The 23,907-nt window shown below is 52.4% G+C and overlaps 2 protein-coding genes across 24 annotated transcripts in view; one reads left to right on the top strand and one right to left on the bottom strand.

The window, feature by feature from the left end:
- The window catches only part of PHF21A (PHD finger protein 21A), a 194,764-nt gene extending 178,004 nt beyond the window's left edge, over nt 1–16,760 (top strand). For all 22 annotated transcript variants that reach the window (XM_042957605.1, XM_042957617.1, XM_042957614.1 and 19 more), the window contains 5 exons: nt 1,584–1,747; nt 8,089–8,244; nt 9,712–9,787; nt 10,401–10,504; nt 11,892–16,760. In XM_042957605.1, the coding sequence (XP_042813539.1) occupies nt 1,584–1,747; nt 8,089–8,244; nt 9,712–9,787; nt 10,401–10,504; nt 11,892–12,149 (758 nt within the window). In that variant the 3' untranslated portion in view covers nt 12,150–16,760. The remainder of the gene's footprint in view (nt 1–1,583; nt 1,748–8,088; nt 8,245–9,711; nt 9,788–10,400; nt 10,505–11,891) is intronic.
- Nucleotides 16,761–17,182: 422 nt separating this feature from the next.
- LARGE2 (LARGE xylosyl- and glucuronyltransferase 2) lies at nt 17,183–22,960 on the bottom strand. Of its 2 annotated transcripts, none has more exons than XM_042958172.1 (16): nt 22,872–22,960; nt 22,429–22,475; nt 22,176–22,334; nt 21,972–22,081; nt 21,564–21,646; nt 21,172–21,295; nt 20,764–20,935; nt 20,532–20,636; nt 19,932–20,044; nt 19,731–19,856; nt 19,498–19,653; nt 19,208–19,368; nt 18,510–18,788; nt 18,009–18,158; nt 17,687–17,882; nt 17,183–17,430 (listed from the first exon to the last, which is right to left on the bottom strand). In XM_042958172.1, exons 3-16 carry the CDS (start codon nt 22,270–22,272, stop codon nt 17,221–17,223), a joined length of 2,082 nt encoding a protein of 693 aa, XP_042814106.1. In that variant the 5' UTR covers nt 22,273–22,334; nt 22,429–22,475; nt 22,872–22,960; the 3' UTR covers nt 17,183–17,220. The 2 variants fall into 2 exon arrangements, with proteins under 2 accessions (XP_042814106.1, XP_042814107.1); XM_042958173.1 differs by having other exon boundaries at nt 21,202–21,295.
- Nucleotides 22,961–23,907: the final 947 nt, after the last annotated feature.

The raw sequence follows: 23,907 nt of genomic DNA, 5'->3' as shown, positions 1-23,907 counted from the left end.
AAAAATATTTCCAAGGGAAACCCCAAGTCATTGCCTCCTGTCGATTCCTGGGTCACAGTAACCAGTGCCGTGGGTTATTTTTTGTGGTTTTAATTTTGGCAATTTTTAGTGACCTCTGACCCGGTTCTCAGAAAGGAGCCCTCAGTCCGAAGCCTCAGTTAATTGGTCTGCCGGTGGGGAGTATCTGCTAAGAGGACGGGGGTTAAACAAGCCAGAAAGACCTTGGCATTGCTTGCCAAGGTCAGAGGATGAAAGCCTGTATTCACAATGCCTAGGATGTGCTTCTGAGGGTAAACAAAGAACATTCATCTTTTACTTCCCTTTTGAGCAGCCCTGATTCCCTAGGAAGGACAGCCTGTATGATCTGTCTTTGTACTGCAGACATCACCAGTTTAACATAGATAGGTAATATTCGTGTAATGTCTGACAGAACCGTGGCTCTGATGCATAGCCCCGATACAATTTATAACTGTTGGTAAGGTTCTGATCCTCTGCACCATTCACCAGTGCTCGTAGGCAGTTGTGAGCCTCTCTGGCATTTTTTTTTTTTCCTCCTCTTTTCCCTTTGGTGTGCTGAGCATATACTTTTGATCACCCAAAGCTTAGAAGCTCTGATCCTGGCCCTTCTGACAAGGATCCTGGCTTGGATGTACCATAAGGCAGGAGTGAGTAGTTGACCAGTCTTGCCATAGCCAGTAGGGTCCGTTTATAGATCCTCTGGAGCCATGAGGCTTGATTCCCAACGCCCTGGCTCAAATCCGTCTTTCAGCAGTGTTGCTGATGGCAGGGCCTTTTCTGAGCTTTGGTAATAGACCCAGGTCCTTAGACACGCAGTTTACCAGAATGTTTGTGATGGAAGCGGGGAGACAGTTTTTGATCAACCGGGGATGGTATCGGACTCCAGACACACTTAAAATCACTGTTAAGCTCAGAACATCTTTTTAGCTTTTAGGTTCCAGCTAGTCCCAGAATATCTTTCCCGCTAGCTTGGCCAGCAAGGGGTAAGAATAGTTAACTTGAATTTTGCCTCCTGTTTGCCTTTCTCCACCCTCACAGGCAGTGAAATGACCAAAATATAGATAGGAGAGAAAAGGAAAAACAGAAATCTTAAATATATCTATGGGAACTGGGAATCACTAATGATTGTGAGAATGATGGTTACAGAGAAACCTTGGAGACCAATATTTAGAACGTGTGGAAAAACAAATTCTTATTCCTAGCTTTGACCCCCGTTGAACTTTGACATCTTGTTCTCACATCAGAAATCTCAAATTGTAATAGTCCAGGAACGTCACCATGATCTGCCCCAGGCGAGGTCCTTTAACATGACGCAGCCACTCCTGTCATTCTCCAAGGCTCTCTTATCCTCCTTTCTTTTGAGACTCATGCAGTTGTTTCTAATGACATTTAAATCTTTGCTTCCCTTCCTCTCTTTGGGACTGTTGTATTAACCTCTGTCTGCTACCTCACTTCCTTTTCCATGCTAGCCAATGAGGAACACTGGCCAAAGGTATGTAAGATCATTTTTCCCCCTTTCTTTCCCTCCCCCTTTTTCCCTTTTGTTCCCTTCTCTTGGTATATAGGTCGTCCTCCAAAATACAATGCAGTGCTGGGGTTTGGAGCCCTTACCCCAACATCCCCCCCATCCAGTCATCCTGACTCCCCTGAAAATGAAAAGACAGAGACCACATTCACTTTCCCTGCACCTGTTCAGCCTGTGTCCCTGCCCAGCCCCACCTCCACAGACGTAAGTAACTTGGGAAAAGCACGCTGTCTTCCTGAGAGCTTAACTTGGGGAATCCGTTGTCATATGTTGTCTGCTTACCAGCTGCATCTCCTTGACTAACCCTGGAACAGCAGTAATCCCGACAGGACACGGTATATCGTGTAAGGTCCTGCCATGTCCTTGAGAATCATGTACAACATCAGGAGGCTCAATCAGTTTTTAAAAATGTGGATTTGATCTGCTGTGAATGAGCTCTCAGGAAGGGGGATGGGGTGGGAAGTCAGCTCATAAGATTGAAAGGTGCTCAGTTTTCCATCGTCCGTGTTTTGGGATGAGGAAAATGAACAAGGCCTACGTTCCCCTAGCAGTCCTTGTTTCCTGCTTCAGGTAGAATTCAAGAAGTGGAAAACTTTTCTTTCAAGTAACTTTATTCATCAGATTTGATCAAACAGGTTCCTGAAAAAGTGTCGGATATTTAGTAGCTCATCATGCAGATAGTACAGGATTGTAAACGAGTGCCCTAAGATTTTATTTTTTTGTTTCTTGTTTTTATTTATTTATTTTTAGGTTTTAAATTTCAAGTCCAGCATAGTTAACATGCACTGTTATATTAGTTTCAAATGTACAATATATTCTATGATTCAACACTTCTATACATTACTCAGTGCTCAAGATAAGTGTACCCTTAATCCCCTTCATCTGTTTCACCCATCCCCCCCCATCCCCTCTGGCAACCATTAGTTCTCTATAAAGTGCCCTAAGATTTAAAAAAAAAAAATTTTTTTTTTAACGTTTATTCATTTTTGAGAGACAGAGACAGCGTAAGCAGAGTGGGGCAGAGAGAGAAGGAGACACAGAATCCGAAGCAGGCTCCAGGCTCTGAGCTGTCAGCACAGAGCCCGACATGGGGCTCAAACTCAAGAGCTGTGAAATCATGACCTGAGCTGAAGTCGGACACTTAACCGACTGAGCCATCCAGGCGCCCCATAAAGTGCCCTAAGATTTTAAATGAACATTTAGAAAGCAGTGCATTCACCCAGCAAATACTGAGCACTAGTACTTTGCTGCGCAAGTGCTATTATTGAGGCTAGGGATAGAACATCTCCCTGCCCTCAGGGAGCTCATATTATATTATACATATTATGGGCAGGATAAGCAAATGAACATACCAAAGGTAGTGATAAGTGCTCTAAAGAAAAATGGGACAGAATAAGGGGGATAAGGAGTTGTAGCAGCAGGTTCCTATTTTACGGAGAGTGGGAAGAGAAGGCCTCTCCAACAGGAAGTGAACTGTGTCTGGGGGAGCATTCCATGCAGAGGGAACAGTCTCGCAGAAGCCCTGAGGTGGGCGTGTACGTGGTGGTGAGCCAAAGCAAGAAGGCCCAAGAGGGCCAGGATGGCTGGAAAGAGGGAGCGGTGAGATGGTGGGAGAGGAGATCCCAGAGGTGACAGAGTCAAGGGTGCAGGGCCTTGGGGCTTTTGCTCACAGTGAAATGGGGGACCGCTGGAGGTGTTTTGAGGAGAGGAGTGACGTAATTTTTCAAACCTACGAGAAGTTGCAGTAAAATACAAAAGATAAATATATACCTTTCGCGTAGATTCACTGTTACCGTTTTGCCACATATGCCCCCCCACACACACTTTTTTGCTGAATTAGTTAAGAAGTTGCAGACGTCATAAATCTTCGTCTTAAAAACCTTCAGCATATATCTTCTCAGAACAAAGGTATTCTCTGATATAGTCACAGTTGTCAAATTGAGGACATTTAATATTAAGTAAATATTATTATATAATATATAGTCGATATACAGATTTCTCCGGTTGTTCAATAATTGCTTAAATGGCACTTTGTTTTTTCTGCTCCAGAATCCAGTTTAAGATCCCTCTTGATATTTGTTGTCATGGTATTGTCTCTTTCTTCTCCTTACTCTGGAACAGTTTCTCGGCCTTTCTTTGTCTTTCATGACACTGACATTTCTTAAAAGGTAGGACAGTTCTGTAGTGTCCCTCCATTAGGATGGGATTGTTTCCTCAGGAGTAGATTCAAGGTTTACATTTTTGTAGGAACACTAAGTACGAGGTGGTGAGTCCTCGGTGCATCACAAGCGGCGTGTGTTGTCGGTCAGTCTGTCCCATTGTTGGTGATGTTAGCTTTTATCTCTTAATTAAGATAGATCACATGAAATTTCTCCACTTGTAAAGGTGCTTATTTTCTCTGGCAGAGATAGCTTTGAGTCTCCAAAACATCCAGTTCTCCAACAAACTGTTACCCGGTGGTTTTACCATCTTTTGATGGTTCTTGCCCGCATCTACTATTTTTAAAGGTGTTTAAAAAACCAGCTTGGGTTTTAAAAGGACCACTGTGTCTGAAACTGGGAGAAGAGACTGTGGAGAGGATAGGATGGGAGCAGGGAGACCAGCGAAGAGGCTGGGGCGGTCATCCAGGCAAGAGCCGAGGACGGCTTGGCCTGATAGGGTGCTAGAAGGAGAGATGGAGACACATGGCCGAGTCTGCATGTAGTTCGAAGAGCCAGCAGGATTAGATGATGGGCATGAGAAGAAGAGAATAGTCAAGGGTGAAGCCAAAGTTTCTGGCCTAAGCACCTAGAACTAAGATGAAACTGTCCTTTACTGGAGATGCCAAGAGGCGCAGGTTCGAGGAGGGAAAGCCAGAGTTTCATTTTGTACATGTCCCATTTCTTGTGTGGATTACAGAGCTTGTCTTTAGGGTCATCTTCAGGTAAAATGTCCCTTGAACTGGAAGGTTCTCAGTGCTTACTAAAGGTCTTCCCTTTGCCAAAGAACAAAAGAATACCATATGCACATTCTGAGTGAAAATTCCAGAAGCAGCAAAGGAAGAGTCCTCTTTGGAGGACCAGGTCATACTGGAGTTCTGTTCCCTGGCAGGCTTCCTTCCTTGGACCTAAATGGTGACTACAGGCTCATTCTTGCTCTCGACATTCAGCATTTCATCCAGCCTGTCCGACTTTTTGGATTAGTAATGGATAAAGGTGTTCTGCCTGCCCTGCCTCATGAGTACCAGGGGTCCCTGTCAGAAACCTTGTTTGCTGGCACCAAAGATTGTCCCAACTCTTCTTCAGCTGAAGCGTTGCCAAAGGGATTGCCAGCTCATAAGCTCCCGGCAGGGGTCTCCCACAGGGTGGTGTACAGATGCTGGAGGACAGAGGATTTTGTGGTTCTGCCTGTGAGTCTCTTTCCTAAACGTTGTTTTGGTTTTTGTGCTTTTTGGCTGGTGGGGGTTTATGGCGTTCTTTGAGAGACTGAACCCAAAGGATCTACTCATCAAATCACAAAGGAAAAGCTTCTGCCAGGTTTCGTCTTAAAACGCAAACACTGTTCTTTTGAGAAATCCAAAGGTAAAAGAAAGCTTTTCTTAAACCACTAAATATGTTAGAATTTTCTAAGTTAAACCTAGTGGAATGGATTTTTTTAAAGATAATTGACTCCTACTTTTGTCATATCCCAACAGTGGCAGTGATTAAAATCAACACACTGGACTCTGTATGTTTGCTGCTGGGTAGCACAAGCCCCAACAACATTAATTAAACAATCACAGTTGAGAGGCAAGCATTTCCTGAGGATCAATAACCGTCTAGAAGGACTTGGAGTACAAAACCCAGCCAGGCACTAATCCTCAGGATATACCTTGTTGCCACTATCATTTTAGGAGCAGGGAAGATGTGTTGACTTTGTTGGAAAATTCTTTTAGCAAGTGACGGAGTTGCAATTGATCTAGCCAGGGTGTTTCCAAACACCATACATCCTCAGCTCCCAGCAGAGTGCCCTGGGTCAGCCAGTTTTCAGTTTAACGTTGGGTTTATGGTAGTAGTTCAGTCACCAGAGCCTGAGCCTTTTTACCTAGGGCGGCACCTCCATGGGAATCCCCTGCTCTCTTTAAGCTAAGCAGAGAACCAATTCTGGGTAGATAAAGTCTGTACGTTGGCATTTTATTATTCATTTCTATGGGCAGTAGTTCTCGAAGTGTGGTCCCTGAGACTCCTCGGGGGTCAAAACTATTTTCACGATAATATTGAAATACTCTGTGCCATCTTCATTCTCCTTCTCTCAAGAGTAACCGGTGGAATTTTCCAGATAATATATGACATGTAACTATGTCATAACTCGGATGGCTTGTGGAGTGTGCACTTGTGTGTTCTGGGGCTTTATAATTTTTCAGCATCCTAGTTTTGTAATGTGCTGTGATTCTATAATTATTTCAAAATTTGAAAGTTTTAGAATTTCTAATATATTAAATATCAACAAATACAATTCACATAAACAAAAGCTCTTTGAGGTCCTTAGTAATTTTCAGAGTGTAACGGGGTCCTCACAGCAGACAGACTGAGAAGTGCTGCTCTAGAACATGGAAATGGGATCAGAGGTTCTTTCCTGGAGATTATTTACCTACTCTCTGCTGTCCACTCCTTGACATGCTCCTTGCTCGAGAGCAAAGGGAAGTGAGCAGACTCTTTACCCGACAGAATGAGATGTCCAGTTTGTTTTGCTTACTTCATCACTCATGGTGTATCTAGGATTTACCTAAAACAGTCTCTGAAGCCTTAAAATTTTTATACACTTCATAAAGATGCAGACTGACACAGGACTAAGGTTCAAGAAAGACCGCTTCTCTAGAGAAGAGTGTCCTTCAGCTTGATTTTAAGAATGAGAGAAGAAAGGGGGTGCCTGGGTGGCTCAGTCGGTTGGGTGTCCGACTTCAACTCAGGTCATGATCTCACAGTCTGTGAGTTCGAGCCCCGCGTCGGGCTCTGTGCTGACAGCTCAGAGCCTGGAGCCTGCTTTGGATTCTGTGTCTCCCTCTCTCTCTGACCCTCCCCCATTCATGCTCTGTCTCTCTCTGTCTCAAAAATAAATAAACATAAAGGAAAAATTTAAAAAAAAAAAAAAGAAAGAAGAAAGTTACCGTTAATCAAGGGATGGGACCTTAACCTCTTTTGCTGCCTCAAAGCTGAACTGTGAGGGTGCATTCTCATGCAGTATTTTTGCTCGTATACTGAGGGGTTTTTTTGTTTTTGTTTTTTTGCCCAGAGATAACATTTTTTTTACTAAGAAAAATTTAAAATCTGCCCACACCGATTATCTTCCAATGTATTGCAGCCAGTTTTCTAGGCTATGGATACCCTAGTGAATTATAGAGAAAGTTTTCTTTTCTTGAGAGAGAAATTGTAGGCCTGGGAAGATATGTGCCTTCAACAGTGGTGGTTGAGGGGGTTACACATCATAGAAAAGAAGAAGTGAGCATTGCTGTCTATGTCATTGCTTCCTGTGTGGATTTTCTGTGTTAGGCCTGCTGGCAGAATAGCCTAGAAATCTAAACCAACACACTGGAAGTGAAAAGGGGTCTGCTCCAGGCTATGGCGCTGCTCTGCTGGCTAACCTCCAGCACATCCCTTCCTCAGTGTTCTCTTCCCTCCTGTCTTTATCCATCCCGTTCTCAGAACAGGCCAGGGATTGACCTGCTGAAAAATACTTTTTACCTAAATGCCTTTTTCCCCCCTAGTGTTCTCCTCTCCAATTTAAGTAGATCTGCTTTTTTTCTGATGGTGCCTTCTGTTCAGAGGGCTCTAGCAGACTTACCTGAGTACCAGAACTCTCCATGGTGAGGGAGGGGAGACAGGCAGCGTGCACTGGGGGCTGCTCATCTATTCCCATGTGATGACATATTTTATAGGGAGAAATAAAGCCTCCCAGAATAGAATGGTCCGTTGAACACCAAGTGCAAATACTGGTTTTAAGAGAACATTGTCAGCTGTTGCTTTGGCTTTTTAAATTCATGTTAGAAAGCTCACGCGTGTTTAATTTGTTCCTGACTTAATCTTTTCCCATTGAACTTGCACTGTATTTTTCCTCCCTGAGCAAGCAGAGTTTATTAAAATTCCATATTCCGTTCCTTGTCTGTCCTCTTTCCCAATCCTAAACTCCCCTGAAAAATGGTGGGTAATGAGAATTGTTTGTATCATATCGTGGAACACTTTGATGAATGGATTTCAGTGTCTTCAAACTTTATGATTTGTGGGTCGGATTCTATCAAAACATAATAAATGCTGAGCTATCACCTGTAACGTTAATTTGGGCTTAGGTGATTTACACAGCTTTTCTGTAAACTCTACTCTAAGAACCCCGTCCCTGTCAGGGAACCTCAGCTTATATGGAGTAGGTGGGGGCTGAGTCATTAGTAATTCCTACTTTCCTTGAATATTTTGGTAACATGTTGGAGGGGGCACAGCTGATTGTCCTAAAACACATGTATCCAGAATGTGCATGTTAACCTGCAAATTTTTCCTTTTTTGTCCTTTCTCTTACCTTTCCTCTCAATTTCCTAGGGTGATATCCATGAGGATTTTTGCAGCGTTTGCAGAAAAAGTGGCCAGTTGCTTATGTGTGACACGTGTTCCCGTGTGTATCATCTGGACTGCTTAGACCCTCCTCTGAAAACGATTCCCAAGGGCATGTGGATCTGTCCCAGATGTCAGGACCAGGTATGGACTATGGGTGGGTCAGTCAGAGAGACGGGCTGAGGAAGAGACAGTGCGGTCAGGAGGACCTCTGTTCCCCTCGGCTGTGGGGGGAGTGGCAGAGGCTCTTCCCTCTCCCGGTAGTTCCGCAGGCCACCTGTGGCCTGTTCATGGCACCGCACCCACCCACACGGTGTCCATCCTCTCAAGGATCTCTGTCCTGTACTGAGGTGGTGATTCTTGTATGGGTGGAAAGACCCTAACTGCTTCCCTTTGTTCGAAATGACTTATCTTCTCATGACCTTGCCCCTTCAATGCCATAAGACTTTCTGCCCCTTTCTCTAAGAATGTGGTTTTGAGACTCTTCTTTTAGAAGTAAAACCCTTACAGGAAAGTCCCCAATTGATTGTTTAATTCAAATAACAACAGTTTCACCTTTAACCTGTGTTGTCACCAGGATAAGAGAACTCACCGTAGAGTGGCTATTGCATGGACTTGAAAGCAAACATTAACTGTCCTAGCCTCTTCCCTTCTTCTCTGTTTAGTTTCCGGTCTCTTTCTCTCAACTATCTCTACGTACCTTTATGTTTTTATTATAAGCTGTCTCAGCCTGTTTTGGAAGTCGGCAAAGCATAAATAATGAACAGGCCCAAAAGCTCAGCGAGCTTTGGGATGCTTCTTGGTTCTTTGGAATCCTGTTTGGGAGAATCCTGGTTTCCCGCCTTTAATCTTGGTCCTCCTCCTCCTGTCTTCGTGACGTGGTGGAGACCGTTCTCTTTTGTTCTCTTCCTGACACTGCTCTGTGACCCTCTGATAATTTTTTACACAAGATCTAGATTATACTTAACTATTTGGAACTGATATGTAATTTCTTTGGTCAGCCTGCCTTTGAGGGAAATATAAAACTAAAATTGAGACAGGAGGGGCACCTGGGTGGCTCAGTCGGTTGAACATCCGACTTCAGCTCAAGTTGTGATCTCAGGGTTCGTAAGTTCAAGTCCCATGTCGGGCTCTCTGCTGTCAGCAAGGAGCCTGCTTCAGATGCTCTGTCCCCGCCCCCCCCCCCCCCCCCCGCTCTCTCTCTCCCCCTCTCAAAAATAAATAAACATTAACAAAAAAATTGAAATTGAGACAGGCGGATCAAGGCCGAAACTGCCAGTGGCTGTTGCCATTGTGCAGGCTTGTAGCTTATATGCTGGTGGTCCTGGTTGTCAGAGCACTTGGGTGTTATGTGGCACATATGAGGAGATAGGAATGCCCAGCCACGTCCCAGCCTCTTTTTAAACTGGGGCTCGGGTGGCTTGACTTCTTCCCACCATTGAACCTCATTCTGTCAGACTGGTATCTGGAACTTCAAGGGTTTTGCAAGCCTGTCACCATAAATCCTTCCTGGATTTTGTCTGCCAATTGCTACAGACATGTTGCTTGTTGCTGCACAGGGGATGTGTGTTTATACCTCCTTTCAAGGTAAAATTCTAAACTTCATTTCAGATGCTGAAGAAGGAAGAAGCAATTCCATGGCCCGGAACTTTAGCAATTGTTCATTCCTATATCGCCTACAAAGCAGGTAAAGAATCATCCACATCCCCTTTTGTGGTAAGCCTCCCCTTGCTTAAAAAAATGTACTAGAAGGCAGCGTTTGTTTTGTTTTCAGAAGGAAACTTGAGGTTAAAAATGAAAAGCTTTTACTGAAAAAACTGAAAAGCTTATATAGTACTTTTCTTGGGGAGGAAAAATGAGAAAGCAACATCTTATTTATGTACAGCCAAGCCCACACCACTGCGATCTGTCTTAGCATACCTGTACGCATAAAAAGGAAGGTCTGGGGGTGCCTGGGTGGCTCAGTCTGTTGAGCATCTGGCTCTTGATTTTGGCTCAGGTCATGATCTTGTGGTTTGTGGGTCTGAGCCCCGTGTCGGGCTCTGTGCTGACAGATGGATCCTGCTTAGGATTCTCTGTCTGCTTCTCCCCAGCTTGTGCACACACTTTCTCTATTTCTCTCAAAATAAATAAACATTTTTTTTTTTTTTAAAGGCAAGGTCTAGGTGGGCATGTTCTGCACAGTGTCTGTGGAGGTCAGGGGGAGCTTTGGGCAAAATACCTTCTTCGGTCAGCATTTTGAACACAGTGGCCTTTTCAAAGAATGTATTGTTAAAAACAGTTCTTTTTTTTTTTTCCAGCAAAAGAAGAAGAGAAACAGAAATTACTTAAATGGAGTTCAGACTTAAAACAAGAGCGAGAACAACTAGAGCAGAAGGTGAAACAGCTCAGCAATTCTATAAGTGTAAGTAAAGTAAGCTCATCCCTTTGGTGGTGGGCGCAGATACGGTCCCTTTCACCCGCATGACAGTACTTGGGGCTCCCAAGGGCCCTTTCAAGGCCCTCCAGCTTGTCGCCACAGTTAACTTGGGCAGACACCAAGTTTGCCTCCAGTTACGGTTTTGGCCCTGAGGACAGGTAGCCGGTTGGTAGATGGTGCCCTGGCACCTCCTGTGGGCTTTGACCGGAGAGTGGATTTTCAGTCTCCGGGCTGAAGATGCGAAGCAGCAGCTCCCGCAGTATGGCCATCAGCCCTGTGTGTTCCCGAGCGGAAGGGGTTTGGGAGGGGTATGGAGCCTCTCCCGACGCCGGGCCGACACAGATCCGGCCCCTGCATAGAAGCCTTTCTCACCGTCCTAGTTAGTGGTCTTTCCGCATGGCCCTCCCATCCCGTCCTTTCTTCCACACCCTGCTGATTGCGTCTCCAGGTGTTGCTGACCCGCCTGAGGAAGAGAGGATCCTGGAGACAAGTACTGGAAATAAATATTGCCCAGCCTGGCCTGTCCAGGTGGGAACCAGGGGTGTATTTGCAGCGGAGATTCTGAGGCCCCTCCAAAGCAAGTTTTATTTCTCAATGAGTAGGTCGCCCTCCCCTTGTTGGAGTGAGGTAGCTTCAGCCCTCACGGACACCAGGTAGTACCCTGAACTTGGTGACAGTGGAGCTGTCCCATTCAGCTGCTTTCCCCTCATCACCATACTACCCATGGCATGTAGCTTTCACATCCCTTTCCCTGCCTAGAACAGAAGCCAGCAGCTGTGGGAGACCTTGGGCAAAAGGACAAAAAACCACAAGTCCGTGACCGACCCGAAGTGTTTCTGTTGGCTGTAGTCTCTGATTCTCCCAAACATCACCGTGCTACCCCAGGCCCTGCCTCTAACTCCTTGCTGACCGGGCGATCCTCAGTAGGCCCTCACATTGGATCCAGACACCACCATTGGCTCGTTCCTTCCCTGTCCTGGATAGCTCAGTCCAGTCCTGAACGTATTAGCACCCATTTGCATACCAAACAAAACCTGCCCAAACCAGCTTCAGCGCAGCTCTGGGAATGTTGTTTTAAATGACTTTTATTTTGTAGTCTTAGAGCGGCAATTCACATGGGGTTTGAAGTCCTAGTGTCAAGCGGGGTTGGTTGGCTTTTAAACCACTCACTTGCCCTCTCCCTCCCGCCTGTGGGGCCTCCTCCTCCCCGTGGGTGGCGGGTGGCGTGGCGGCAGAGGCCCCTCCAGTGCAGCGCAGAGCAAGGGGCAGGGGCTGCGCCCAAGCCAGCAGGTTCTTTTACCCGGAGAGGGCTGCCAGGCCTGTCGGAACAGCCACAGAGGCTCAGCGCCACTGCCCTTCTCATTTGCTGCAGAAATGCATGGAAATGAAGAACACCATCCTGGCCCGGCAGAAGGAGATGCACAGCTCCCTGGAGAAGGTAAAACAGCTGATCCGCCTCATCCACGGCATCGACCTCTCCAAACCCGTAGACTCTGAGGCCACTGTGGGGGCCGTCTCCAACGGCCCGGACTGCACCCCCCCTGCCATTGCCGCCACCTCCACGCCGGCCCACTCCCCCTCCTCCCAGAGCTGCACAGCGAACTGTACCCAGGGGGATGAGACTAAATAACAGAGCCCCGCGAGGAGAAGCCACGGGATCCCGGCGGCAAGGAGAGCAAAAACACTGAAGACTCTAGAAAAGCAAAGCCGGATTTCTTCTGGAAAGTACAGAATTCTTTTGGTTCTTTGGTTCCAGAGAGAGAGAAGATGCTTGTGCCAGGTGGCACCAGAGTTTGCCAATTGATCCTTCTTGTTCTGTGTGTACATGCAAAGATTGGACCATGTTACATGAAATAGTGCCAGCTGGAGGTTCTTTGCCAGCATCATGCCAAGTGAAATAATATATTTACTCTCTCTATTATACACCAGTGTGTGCCTGCAGCAGCCTCCACAGCCACCATGGGTTTGTTTCTGTTTTGTTGGGTGGGGAGCAGGGACGGGCGGAGGGAGGAGAGCAGGTTTCAGACCCTTATTTGCGGAGCCGTTTGTTTAGGTAGAGAAGACGAGTCCAAAGAGTGTGTGGGCTTTCCTGTTTCTAAACTTTCACTACTATAAAACCAAAAAAAAAAAAAAAAAGGAAATCGAGATTTAACCAACCCCAGTGCCCAGAGGAGGGATGGGAGGGAATGGGAGGGAGCCAGGGTGGGAAAAATATATCAAGTAAGCAGTATTTCCTATCGCCTGGGGAGGGGCACGGTACACGGAGAGGTGGACGGCAAGAACAGCCACAAGGTTCTTCTCCCGCGCACTCTGCTTCCTTCCGTGGGCGCCCCCACCGCTCCCCGCGTTCCTTCCCTGCTTTGGCAAATTGGCGCGCATCCCCGTGGATGATCCGGTTACCTTCCCTCTCCAAGAGCGAGCAGAGCAGGCCCGGCCTCGGCTGGCCATTGCCCGGGCAGGGAAGAAGGGTGTGTGTGTCGAGGAAGGAAAAAAGGTGGATCAGTGATTTTTACTTGAAAACAAGCTCCATCCCTTTTCTATATTTATAAGAAGAGAAGATTCTGAGCGAAGCAGCACGCGACCCAGGTGTGTGTGAATTGAATGGAGATGTTTCTTTCCTCTTTTTTTAAGTTTTTGTTTTTGTTTTTGTTTTTCTTTAAGAAAAAGTTTTATTTTGTTGTTTACTTTACTTTTTTGGTAACAAAAACTAAAATAAGGAATAGAAAAGCTGTTTTTCAGGCTGACAGTCAATTAAGGGTAGTCGAGGCCGTGCATGGTAGAATAGGAATCATAGTGTCAGTGAGGTCCAGTGAGTCCGTGTGAGTCCTGTGTCATCGTTCGGGGCACTGTTTTTATGCAAGGGCAAAAATCTTTGTATCTGGGGAAAAACAACAACAACTTTTTTTTAAATTAAAAAGGAAAATAAAAGATATTGAGGTCTTCCTAGTGTTACTTAAATTAAGATCAAGGTAAGAAACATTGTAAAAAAAATTACAAAAGTGCTATTTGTTTCCTAAAAACAGTGATTTCTATTAAAAAGGTGTCAGAACTGGAGAAAATGCTGTGTAGTTATAATTTTTTAGCACAGAACCTGCTGATCATGATGACATTTTGCTGTGTTTGTGTCTCAAGACTGGTGGGCTAGTCTCCATGACTTCTGTCCTCTGGACGCTGCGGCCTTGAGGGGCAGCACGAGCCCTCCCACCACTCTCCCCTCCTTGGAAAGGACTGTCCTCCCTTCTTGGAGCAGGGGTCTGGGCTTCTGTTTTCAAAGCTCAAATGGAGTGTGGACGGTATCAGGGCCCTACCCTACCCATTTGTCTCCTCGGATTTTGCTAGAGCAAAAGGCTGGTGCCTAAATAAGATCCCTTCCTTTGGTGCTGCTTTCAGTCTTTCAGCCACCAGCATTGTGAGTGCCTGGGGGACAACTTTGAAGGACTTGGCCAGTGACTGCTAGCCTTGGCGAGGGAGGGTGCAGGGGGCAGGCTGGCTGCATCAGCCCTTGGTGCTTAGAATGAACAAAGGAGCGAGGAGTCTTGAGGGTGTGTGGTGTCTCTGAGACAAAGAGCCCCAGGGTGGCCTTTGTGTCTGTCTTGCCTTTGGAGAGGTCTGAATCTCCAGCCGAGTTCTCTGCCTGCTGGCTTCAGGTACAGGAGACGGAGTTTACTGCCCTTTGCACATTCACAAGCTTCCTGGGTGACCTGTGGCTGGAATCCCTGTGCTTGCCTTGGCTCTGCCGGTCTCCTTGAGAAAACCAGGGTTCTGAAAGACTTGGATCATGTCTGTCATCTTGCCTCGTGGGAAGTAAATTTGTCACGTGTGTGCTCCCGCCGGAGATCGTGGCCCCGTCGCATGCCTGGGCCAACAGAAGGAAGGCAGGCGCTCTGTGCCCCAGCCCTCCCGGGACCTCTTCTCTCAAGCCCGCCCCCTACTCCATAATGGCCAGGGTCTAGGAGGGGCGGACGAGGCCATGTTACTTTCTCCCTCACCCACTTAGGCCCAGAAATCCCAGTTAGAAACCTGAAAGCAAATGCAAGAGAAAGAGACACTTCTTAGGTCAAATATGCCTCATCCCTACTGGCCATTTCATCTTCCCAGGAGTGTTAGGGGGTTAAGGGTGGCTACACAGGCCTCAGAGTCCGACCCTGGCTGCAAAGTTGCCTGAGGGGGACAGAGGAGCTCCCTTTTCTCCTGCAGAAACCAAGGTGCTACGACTAGTCAGGGAGCTTTGGAGATGCCTGGACTAGTTGGAGGAATAGTTGGCGGAGGTTCAGAGCCCCGCAGCAGGCTGTGCGCCTGCTCTTAAGCTCTCGCATTTGACTTGTCTGGGCCACACGATACCTATCCTTTCTTGAAAGAAGTTCAGAAACGATCATCACTAGGGGCCTTTGCTCAGAAAGGAGCCGCCTGAGAATTGTCGGGGTGGCAGGGGGGACAGGGGTGAGGGTAGAGCTAGGAATCGACCAGTATTTTGCCTGTTGTGAGTACTCACACTCTCGCCTTGTCCGGGGTTGGGGTATGGATTCTTCCTAAGTGCAGTGTAGAGTACAAAATGCAACCCTGCCCCCAAACCCACATTCTAGACTCAAATTCCAAAACTCTACTTACTGCCATCAAAAGGCCCCGGTCACCCCATCTCCTTTTCCTTTATTGTCCTGCCAAGAGAAGACCTTCTCTGTGTCCCCCAGACCTGTGGGTGCTTGTGACGACCTGAGACACACGGTCATGACTGCCTCACCTGGGCTGTCTCCACTTCCCTCTTTCTCCTTCCCTCTGCCGCTCGTTCCCCATGACCGGGTCTAGCTGCTCACAAGACACATCTCAGACCAGCTGGCTTTGCAATCACTTCAGGGGCCAGGGAGTGGCTGGTCTGGGACTGGGAGGAGGCTGCCCTCGAGCCGTTGGCCCTGGCCAGTCCGGTGGCATGGGCACTGCACCCCGGAGGCAGTGAGGTCACGTTGCTGTCATTTCCCACCTCCCAGTCTTGCCAATGCCGCCCGCGGGGCCTTCTTCTTTCATGGGGCCTGCTGGGTCTTGTCTCGCCTCTGCTGAGCTCATCCAGAGTTCTGTTTCTCCCTTCCTTATCAGGCCCTTGGGGGCAGCCGGGCTGGGGGCAGCCCCTGGTGGGGCCATCCCTGTGTGGGGCTGCCACACGGCGGCCGCAGCCCCCAGCTGGCACCGTCCGAGTGCCCGGTTGCCCTGCAGGGCCTGCCTGTCCCTGCTTCTTCTTGGCTCAGGCTCAACAGGCAGCACGAACGGGCACAACTAACTGCCGCCCCCAGGCCTCTCCCCGTAAAGGAGGGTGACTGTGTCCAGCTCACCCAGTCTGTGTGTACAGCTGCCCCTCCGGCCATCTCTGATACTTCCTCTTGGGACCAGTGGAGCCCCTCTGGGCTCTCGCTCCCAACCTCTATGCGGTTTCCTCCCTTCACTCCCTTTTGGGGTGTGGTCTTTCTTATTTATCCAAAGGGCTTAATTTAGGAGACTTTTACCCCAGGGGTAAAAGGCTCTTCTGGGTAGTAGGATGGACGGTGGGCCCAGGTGTTTTCCAGGCCCTGAGTTCTCCAGATTCCACGGCTTCCGCTGGATGGGGGCAACTCTGCTCTGCGTAAATGACTGTGGGCCTCACCCCCACCCCTCAGCTGGGCACCCTTGGCAGGAAACAGGAGACCCATTTTCACCTTGACTTACAGCCGTCCTCAGTGCCAGCTCCTCTCCAAGGGAGGGGGCGGCCCCTGAGAAGATTCCTCTGGCCCTCTGGCAACAGTGAAGGGGAGGAAGCTGGGGGTCGCCCCCTCCAGAGAGCCAGGGTGGAACTCTTAAAAATAGCCCTCGTAGAGGAAGGGCAGGGCTCACAAATTCCACTTTGCTCCCCCCTCCCAGAAGCCCTTCCTCCCTGAGGACTCCGCCATCCCCCACAGCAGTCTCTGGCCCCTGCACCTCTGTGTCGTCGGGTCCTCAGCCCAGGGTAAGCTGCAGTCAGGCAGGACAGGATGGGCAGCCAGAGGTCAGCAAGCTCCGAGCAGAAAAGAGCCAGCCAGCCCCCAATCCTGTCTCTTGTCCACACCCTTTGTGATTTCAGTCTTGGTAGAACTTGTATTTGGAGTTTTGTGCTTCAAAGTTTTTGTTTTTGTTTGTTTCATTTTTGTTTTGAGGGGGTGGGGGGGGATCCAGAGCAGCTGATCAATTTGTATTTATTTATTTTAACATTTTACTAAATAAAGCCAAATAAAGTCTCTCAGCCTCATGGTGTTGGGTCTGGGGCAGGGGAGGGTGGGCCTCCGGGGGAGGGTCCGGGCCCCACTGCGACTCCAGGGAGACTCCGCACCTTCCCGGCTGACCCACACCCTCATGCCCCCAAACCAGAAGGAACGTGCAAAAGGGCTTTAAAAACTTTTAATTACGAAAAAGAGATGTACAGATGAAGCTAGGGGAACCAGCCCCCAAACCACTGGGGCAGAGTGAGACTAGACCCCAGCCATAGCAGCACGGGGAGGCCCCCAGGACCCACCCCACAGGTGCTCCAACTGAAGCCCTTTCCACTGAGACCTTCAATAATTTAAATAGCAGGGAGGGTGGGATGGGTGGCAAGGCTGCTCCGGTGTCTGCAGGGAGCATGTGAAAGCCAAGGTCGCGGGGGGGGGGGGGGGGGGGGGGGGGGGGGGGCAGGGGTGAGCCGCTGCAGGCCCAGCCTGGGGGGGTCAGGCGGGGCCTGGGGGTTGCTGCAGGGCAGTGAGGTATTTGAGGGCAGCAGCCCCGTAGTGACGGGACAAGTCCTGGTGGAACTCGTCCTTCAGGGCCTGGAGGCAGTCACGATAGGCGGGGCTGGAGCGGAAGCGAGAGATGTCGAGGCTCGGGGCATGTGGCAGGTGGATGGTGAAGGCCTCGGGCAGCACCAGGAGCTCATATTCCTGCAGGGGTGGGAGGCAGATGGACATTCTGGGCTGAGGGGAAGATTACAGCTCTGGGGGGATGGGGGGGCCAGGCTTATTCAATAGCCCCTTACAGCCAAAGGAAGGGTCGAAGGGCAGACGATTTGAGTTCTACCCAAAGGTGGAATTTCTAACAGTACTGCCTAATGGCGCGCTTGCCGCGCTGAGGCGTAGTGAGCTCCCTGGGCCTGGAGGCATTCAAATTGAAACCAGAGGCAGCAAGGCACGCCCTCACCTGTGCATCCAGCTCCACGATGTGGGCCACCTTGTTCCAGCCGAACCCCACAAATCGGGGGTCGTAGCGGGGACAGTCACGAGGCACCACCACGTAGGGCTCATAGTCAGCTGCCCACTGCACACGGTACGGGGTCTGAGCCTCTCGCCAGCGGGCATAGTCTGTGGGCGCGTGGCCCCGGGGCCACTCGTGGTACCTGCGGAGCAGGAGAGGGCAGAGAACCAAGCTGAAACCTCAGTGAGGGGGTGAGGGGGTAGGGGGAGCGGTGTGGGGGGGTGGGGGGGGGGAGAACGGAGCCGAGCAGAGCAGTGGCCTCTCCCACCTGAAGGTGTAGAGAGAGCCCGAGTCCAGCAAGGCCAGCAGTTCGGCCTTGGAACTGGGGAAGCTGAAGCGGTAGTGCAGGGTCTCGAATGCCGGCACCACCAGGGCCACTTTGCGCTCACTGTCCAGCTTCAGCTGCTCGATGGAGGCCCTGTCGGGGGAGCACCCATGAACAGAGAAGAGGGAAGCCTCTGGGCCCAGCGATTCCCTTCCTTTTCTTAGCCGCAGGCCCCAAAGCTGGCTCGCCCAGACGCCCCGCAGGAGACGGACGGAAATGGAGCTGCCATGGGAAGCGGGCCCCAGCCTCCCGCGCTCTCCTACGGCAGCCCAGAGAAACGAGGTGGCCCCCCTGCCCCAATACAAACCCCATCTTACGGAGGAAACTGAGGCCCAGACGTCTCCCGGGCGACGACATACTTGCCCGGGGTCCTGCGGGTACCCCCCCCCTCCGCCATCCACACCCACCCATACACCGTCCCTCTCCCTCCCTCCTCAGGCCCACCTGAGGTAGTCGTAGAGGGAATAAGCAGGCAGAAAGTCAATGTCGCTGAGGAAGACGTAAGGCGTGAGGGCTTGGGCCAAGGCCACGTTACGAAGCTGGTTGACAGGGTAGAGGGGACCCTCACGATACACCACGTGGTAGGCCACGTCCTGCCGGGCGGAGAGCACTGCCGAGGCCTCGACGAAACGCAGGAACTGCTGGGCCTCTGCATCTGTGAGGTACAAGGCCAGGCTCATGGGGCCTGGCCAGTGTCTGCACAGGGCTTCCAGCATCTGCAGCCTGGGACAAGGGGGGTGGTCAGCCCAAGGACGGCTGGAACCACCGCCCCCCCCCCCAGGTCAGCCGCTGCAAACACCCCCTTCAAGTGACTTGTTAAGCACCTTCCCAGTGCTCTTTAAGCTGGTCTTAATCTTCACAACTACCCCACAAGGTGGGTCCTTTCTCACAGAACAAGAACACCAAAGGCCAGAGATACTAAGACTTGCCCGTGGTCCCACAGCTACAGAGGGCATTTCCAGGCACCTACACGATCCCCAAAACCCAAGCTCTTAACCACAGCCAGTGTCTCCAAATCCGGGAACTCCTCAAGCACCAGGCAACGAGAGCTCTCCCCTCCACCCACTGAAACCGTCCTCTCTGGAGGAGGTTTCTGGAAATTCCCAGGCCTTGCTCCCTGGTGCGGTCCTTGGCACTCTCACCGGTCCATGGAGAGCTGGGCCACCAGGGTGACGTCGTGGGGCCGGGGAGGCAGCGGCTCATGGGGCAGGAAGGAGATGTGCACCCGGTGCACGGTGAGCTGCTGCTGCCGGAACTCAAAGCAGGCATCTTCCTCGTCCAGTTGTGCCAGGGCCCGCTGCAACTGGGGACATTGAGGGGAGAGAAGGACCGGGGCTGGGGCAGGAGGATAGGTCCCCAGGCAAGGCCAGGTCCCCCCAGAGCAGAGAGGGGCAGAGCCTCCCCAAGGCAAGGGAAGGCGGCTCCCTCTCACCTGCTCGGTCCCCGGAGGGGGCGGGCTGGGGCACCCGAAGAGCTCTCTCCGCAGCAGGTTCCCGTCATACTCCAGGAAGGTCAGGTAGAGGTTTCGGAAGTATTCCACGTGCTTGTTCTTCACACGCAGCTTCTTTGGTGAGTTCCAGTGGATCACCTGGAGCCCAAGAGGGTTTTGTTGCGGGGCTAGGAGCAGGGAAGAGGAGCCCACCGCTCAGCCCCCACCCCATTCACCTTGAGATCAGATGCCTCCGAGTAGCAGCGCTCAGCCAGCGTGTGGTCTGACAGCTGAACGTTCCAGACGCAGGGCAGGGGCTGCACCAAGCCCGGGTGCTCCTTGATTACGGCATTGAAGATGTCCTGGGCGGAGACAGCCATCACGTCCCGGCCCAGAGCCTGCCCCACCCACCCCCCCTTTCAAAAGCTCCCACAGACCTGGTCTGCCAGTGAGGTGGCGGGCAGGGTGAGGAGCTCGCGAGTGGCGGTCAGCGTCCACATCTGCCCCCAGCCGGCCTGCCGGAGCCTGTCCAGCCGCAGGAGGATCACACCTGCCCAGGGGAAAGGCTGTCATGCCCACCTGGGCTAATCCAGCTCCTGGCTCCAGGGGTCATGAAGGCGTCTTTTGAATGTTTATTTTTTGACCCATTGGTCTTTTCTGTCTGTTCAGACATAGCGTGGACCACCTCGGTCAATAATCATTCCTCTTGGGGGTAAAGGGGACGCGCTGCACAGCTTACGGAGCACCTCCACAGCCATCTTCTCACGCTCAGTGATCCCAGGGCTGATAAAATCATCCCCATTTAATGGATGAGAAAACTGAGGCCCAGAGGGACCAAGTGGCTTGGCCAAAGTCATCCAACACAAACAGCCATGGTCGGAACTGTTTTCTGGCTCTTCTCCCAATGTTCTTTCCACAGCACTATTCTTCCTGGGGGGGGGGGGGGGGGGGTGTTCCTAGCATTCTGTGCCCTGCCCAGTCCCTGGGGCCTGAGGACAAGTGGCCACCCCTCCTGCCTCCCCCCACCACTGTCCCACCTGTGTTAAATCCCCGGCCCAAGGCAGGCCAGGGCCTGTGATTCCTCCAGAGGTTGCCCAGGTACCAGTCGCTCTGGTTCTCCACAAGACCGATCACTTGCTTGTCTGGGAGGGGAGGGCACGAGGCAGCTGCCTGAGGCTGCCACAGGACCTCGGCTCAGGGCTAGGCCACAGCGGGGCCTGGACAGGCCAGGGAGGGGGGCTGGCTGGGGCTGGGTCCCAGACCTCTCACCAGAAAAGTGAGCAAAGAGCGCCCAGAGCTCTGCGATATCAGAGGCGAAGGTGACATCTGTGTCCAGCACAATGACACGGGCCAGGTCAGGGGGCAGGGCACCGGGCAGCACTAGCTTCATTAGGCCATACAGGCCAGAGTAGTGCTTGTTGGGGATCCAGGAGACCTGGGGCTGCGGAGGGGGGGGAAGGACAGGGCATGAACCTGGCAGAGAAGGGCCTGTGAGTGTCAGAACGCACCCAGGAGGGGTGAGGGATTTGAGCTTCTGTAGGTGTGATGGGACGGGGGCGGGGGGGGGGGTCCCCAGGCAGCTCTGACCTTTCCCCCACACCCTCACCCCGATGCCCTGGGAGGGAGGAAGGGGCTGTGCGCAGCCAGAAAGGAGTGCAGAAGGGCCAGGGCTCCTGCCTTGAGCTCTTCCAAGTCATAGAAGCTGACCCCGACAGCAGGCACCATCCACGTGTGGAAGAGCATCTCCAGAATGTTCCTGGCCACAGCATCAGTCACCAAATGGAAATGCAGTGGATTTTTCCTTGGGGAAGGACAAGTGAGGAAAGCTGATAGGCCCGAGAAGGGAGAACATGGGACAAGACCCACTGGAGGGGCTCAGAAGCGGCAGCACTAACTTCTGCAAAGAGCCGGTCCATACCCGGCTTAGGATATTCTTAGAACCACCTTCAAGGGAGGAAGGGACACTGTCCCTGTGGCGCAGATGGGGGAACTGGAGCTCTGAGATCCTGCCCAAGACTTTGTTCCCCCCACTCCTGCCTCCCCACCCCCACCCTGACAGCTGGTTATACCTGTAGAAGAGCACAGATTTCACCAGGGTGTTGAGGTCTCGGCTGGAGTTATGTCCCGCGCACACGATGGCCACGTGCAAGAGCTGGGGAGGAGGCGCAGAGGTGGGCAGCAGCCCCTCCCCCACTCGAAGGTGAGAGCCCACGACTGGCCTGGCCTGGCCTAGGGTAGTGTAGCCCCACCCGGCAACAAGAGCTAAGGAAGAATGGGGTGGGGGGATGCGGAGTAGGAGTTCACGTCTATTTCACAAATGGAGAAACCGAGGCGGGAGCCCGGGGACGCGTCGTCCCCGGCTGGGTGGTCAGTGTCTGGGCCCACGCCAGGTGTCGTGATTCCCACAGGTGCCCGGGTGGCCCGGCTGCGGCGCGGAGCCCCGGAGATTCCCGCCGCCAGGGGCCGCGCGCGCCTACCTCGCACTTGGGCGGCAGCGGCCGCGGCGGGACGCAGTCCGAGAGGTTGTGGCCCCCGCGGCCCGCCGGCGGGTCTCCGTCGAGGGCAGCAGCTCCCCGCGGTCTCTCGTCTGGAGGGACACGTGGCGTCAGCGGACAGAGGAAGGATCCCGGGGCCCCCCCGCCCCCCCCTCCCCCGCTCGCCTCCTCGCTCGCCGCGCTTACACTCCAGGTCCCCGCCGAACAGGAAAAATCCGATCAGAAGCAGCAGGAGCAGCAGCGCCGCGGCCCCCAGCGCCCGGGGGCGCCCTCGGGGCAGCATGGCCGCCCGCGGGGGCGCTCAGGGCGGGGAGCGACCCCGGGCTGCGGGCTCCATCGCGGTCCCTGCGGACCCGGGAGGGAGGCAGGAGGATCAGCCTCGGGCGGCGGGGCCCGACGGCTGCCCGATCCTCCCTCCCGCACTGAGTCGCCACCTCACCTGCTCCAGGCGCTCGGGGACCCAGACTTTCCCCTTCCAGAAGCCGGCTGGAGGAAAAGGGGGTGGAGGCGCAGGCCAGCCCGGTGAGGAGCAGGAGCCAGCCCCGCCCCCAACCTAGGTTCAGGTTTCACCTCCGCTCCGCGGAGCCCGTAGGGGCGGGGAGACCCCTGGGGACCTGGCCCCGCCCCTGCCTCGGCATCCAACGGCTCCCCCAGCCCTGGGAACGAGCCGGATGGCTGGAGGGAGCCGGGGCAGCCACCCAGGAAGGCCTAGTCCCCGCTACCTGCCCTGAGCCCATCCCCCTCTTCCCAGCTCTGGGGCCCCATCTCTTCCCCTTAACCTCCCACCGTTGGGAGGGGCCCGTGACCCCCGGCCCCGGATCAAAGGGACGGCGGGGGTGAGGAGGAAGAAGTGGAATGCGGGGCCTCGAGGGTCAGGGACACCTGCTCTGGGGACTAGAGGCCGGGCTGGCGGAGACCTGCCCGGGAGCCGCGGAGCACCTGGAGCTCCAGCTTTTCTTCCTGCTCCCGGGCTTTCCACCCTCCCCCCCCCCCCTCCTCCCCCCCCCCCCCCCCGCAGTTCTGGCGGCGCGGCCCAGACAAAGCCACCTCCAGGTCTACTCCTGCCTGCCCAGGAGCTGGCAAGGGGCCTCGCCGATGCCAGGAACCCCCACCATTGCCTAGACCCGCGCATTGTGAACCGGGGCTGGGGCTGGATTTCTAATTATGCCCCCCCCTTGCACCCCACAGCAGGCCGCAGCCTGGCCCCCTGAACCACCACGGTGGACTGAGCACTTATTCTGCGCGCCAGGCCCCGTGCTGAGGTTTGACAAGCCTCTTCTCAGTCACCCCTACCCCCAGCCTGTGACACACACGCATTCTTCTCGTCTGAGAATTGAAGTGACCTGTTAGAACACTCTCCCACCCCTTTCCCAGGTCCCTTCCAGGCTCTTCCCCGAAGGCAAAGTTTCCTGCTACTCTTCTCTAAGGGTTTCCTGCCTGAGGTCTTGCCCTTGATTCCTTCTGCCTGCATTCTGCCAGATTCGCACAAGGCCGGCTCCTCCTCTACATCCCTTGGTTTATTTTATTCCTATAAAACTGACCTTGCTGACTTGTGTATAGCCGGTCGCCCCCCTGGAAGAAGGCTGCTCATGGGGATAGTGGATGGGGTGCACCAGGCCTCTCCGTGACACGGGTCCTTTAGCCCAACTTCACCTATAAAAAGTGAGGGCTGAGAGACCCTAACCCCCAAAGAAGCTGTGGAAAGCAGCCCAGGCTGAGACCCCTCAAGTCTCCTCCTCCAAGAGGCCTTTCTCTGAGAGATGAGGGTCTTCCAGGAAGGTCCAGTTTTGGAGGCCAGGGGCGGTGGTTGCCATGGAGACTTATGGTGGCTCCCTGCACATCTGGCAATTAGGAGGAGATGCAGGGATGCAGGGGCCATTCTGGCGTCTGAAGCTTTGAGCCTCCACACGAGCAGGAG

This window comes from Panthera tigris, chromosome D1, assembly GCF_018350195.1.
Source record: "Panthera tigris isolate Pti1 chromosome D1, P.tigris_Pti1_mat1.1, whole genome shotgun sequence".
In the NCBI taxonomy this organism is placed as follows: domain Eukaryota; kingdom Metazoa; phylum Chordata; class Mammalia; order Carnivora; family Felidae; genus Panthera; species Panthera tigris.
This window is presented reverse-complemented; position numbering and strand designations above follow the sequence as displayed.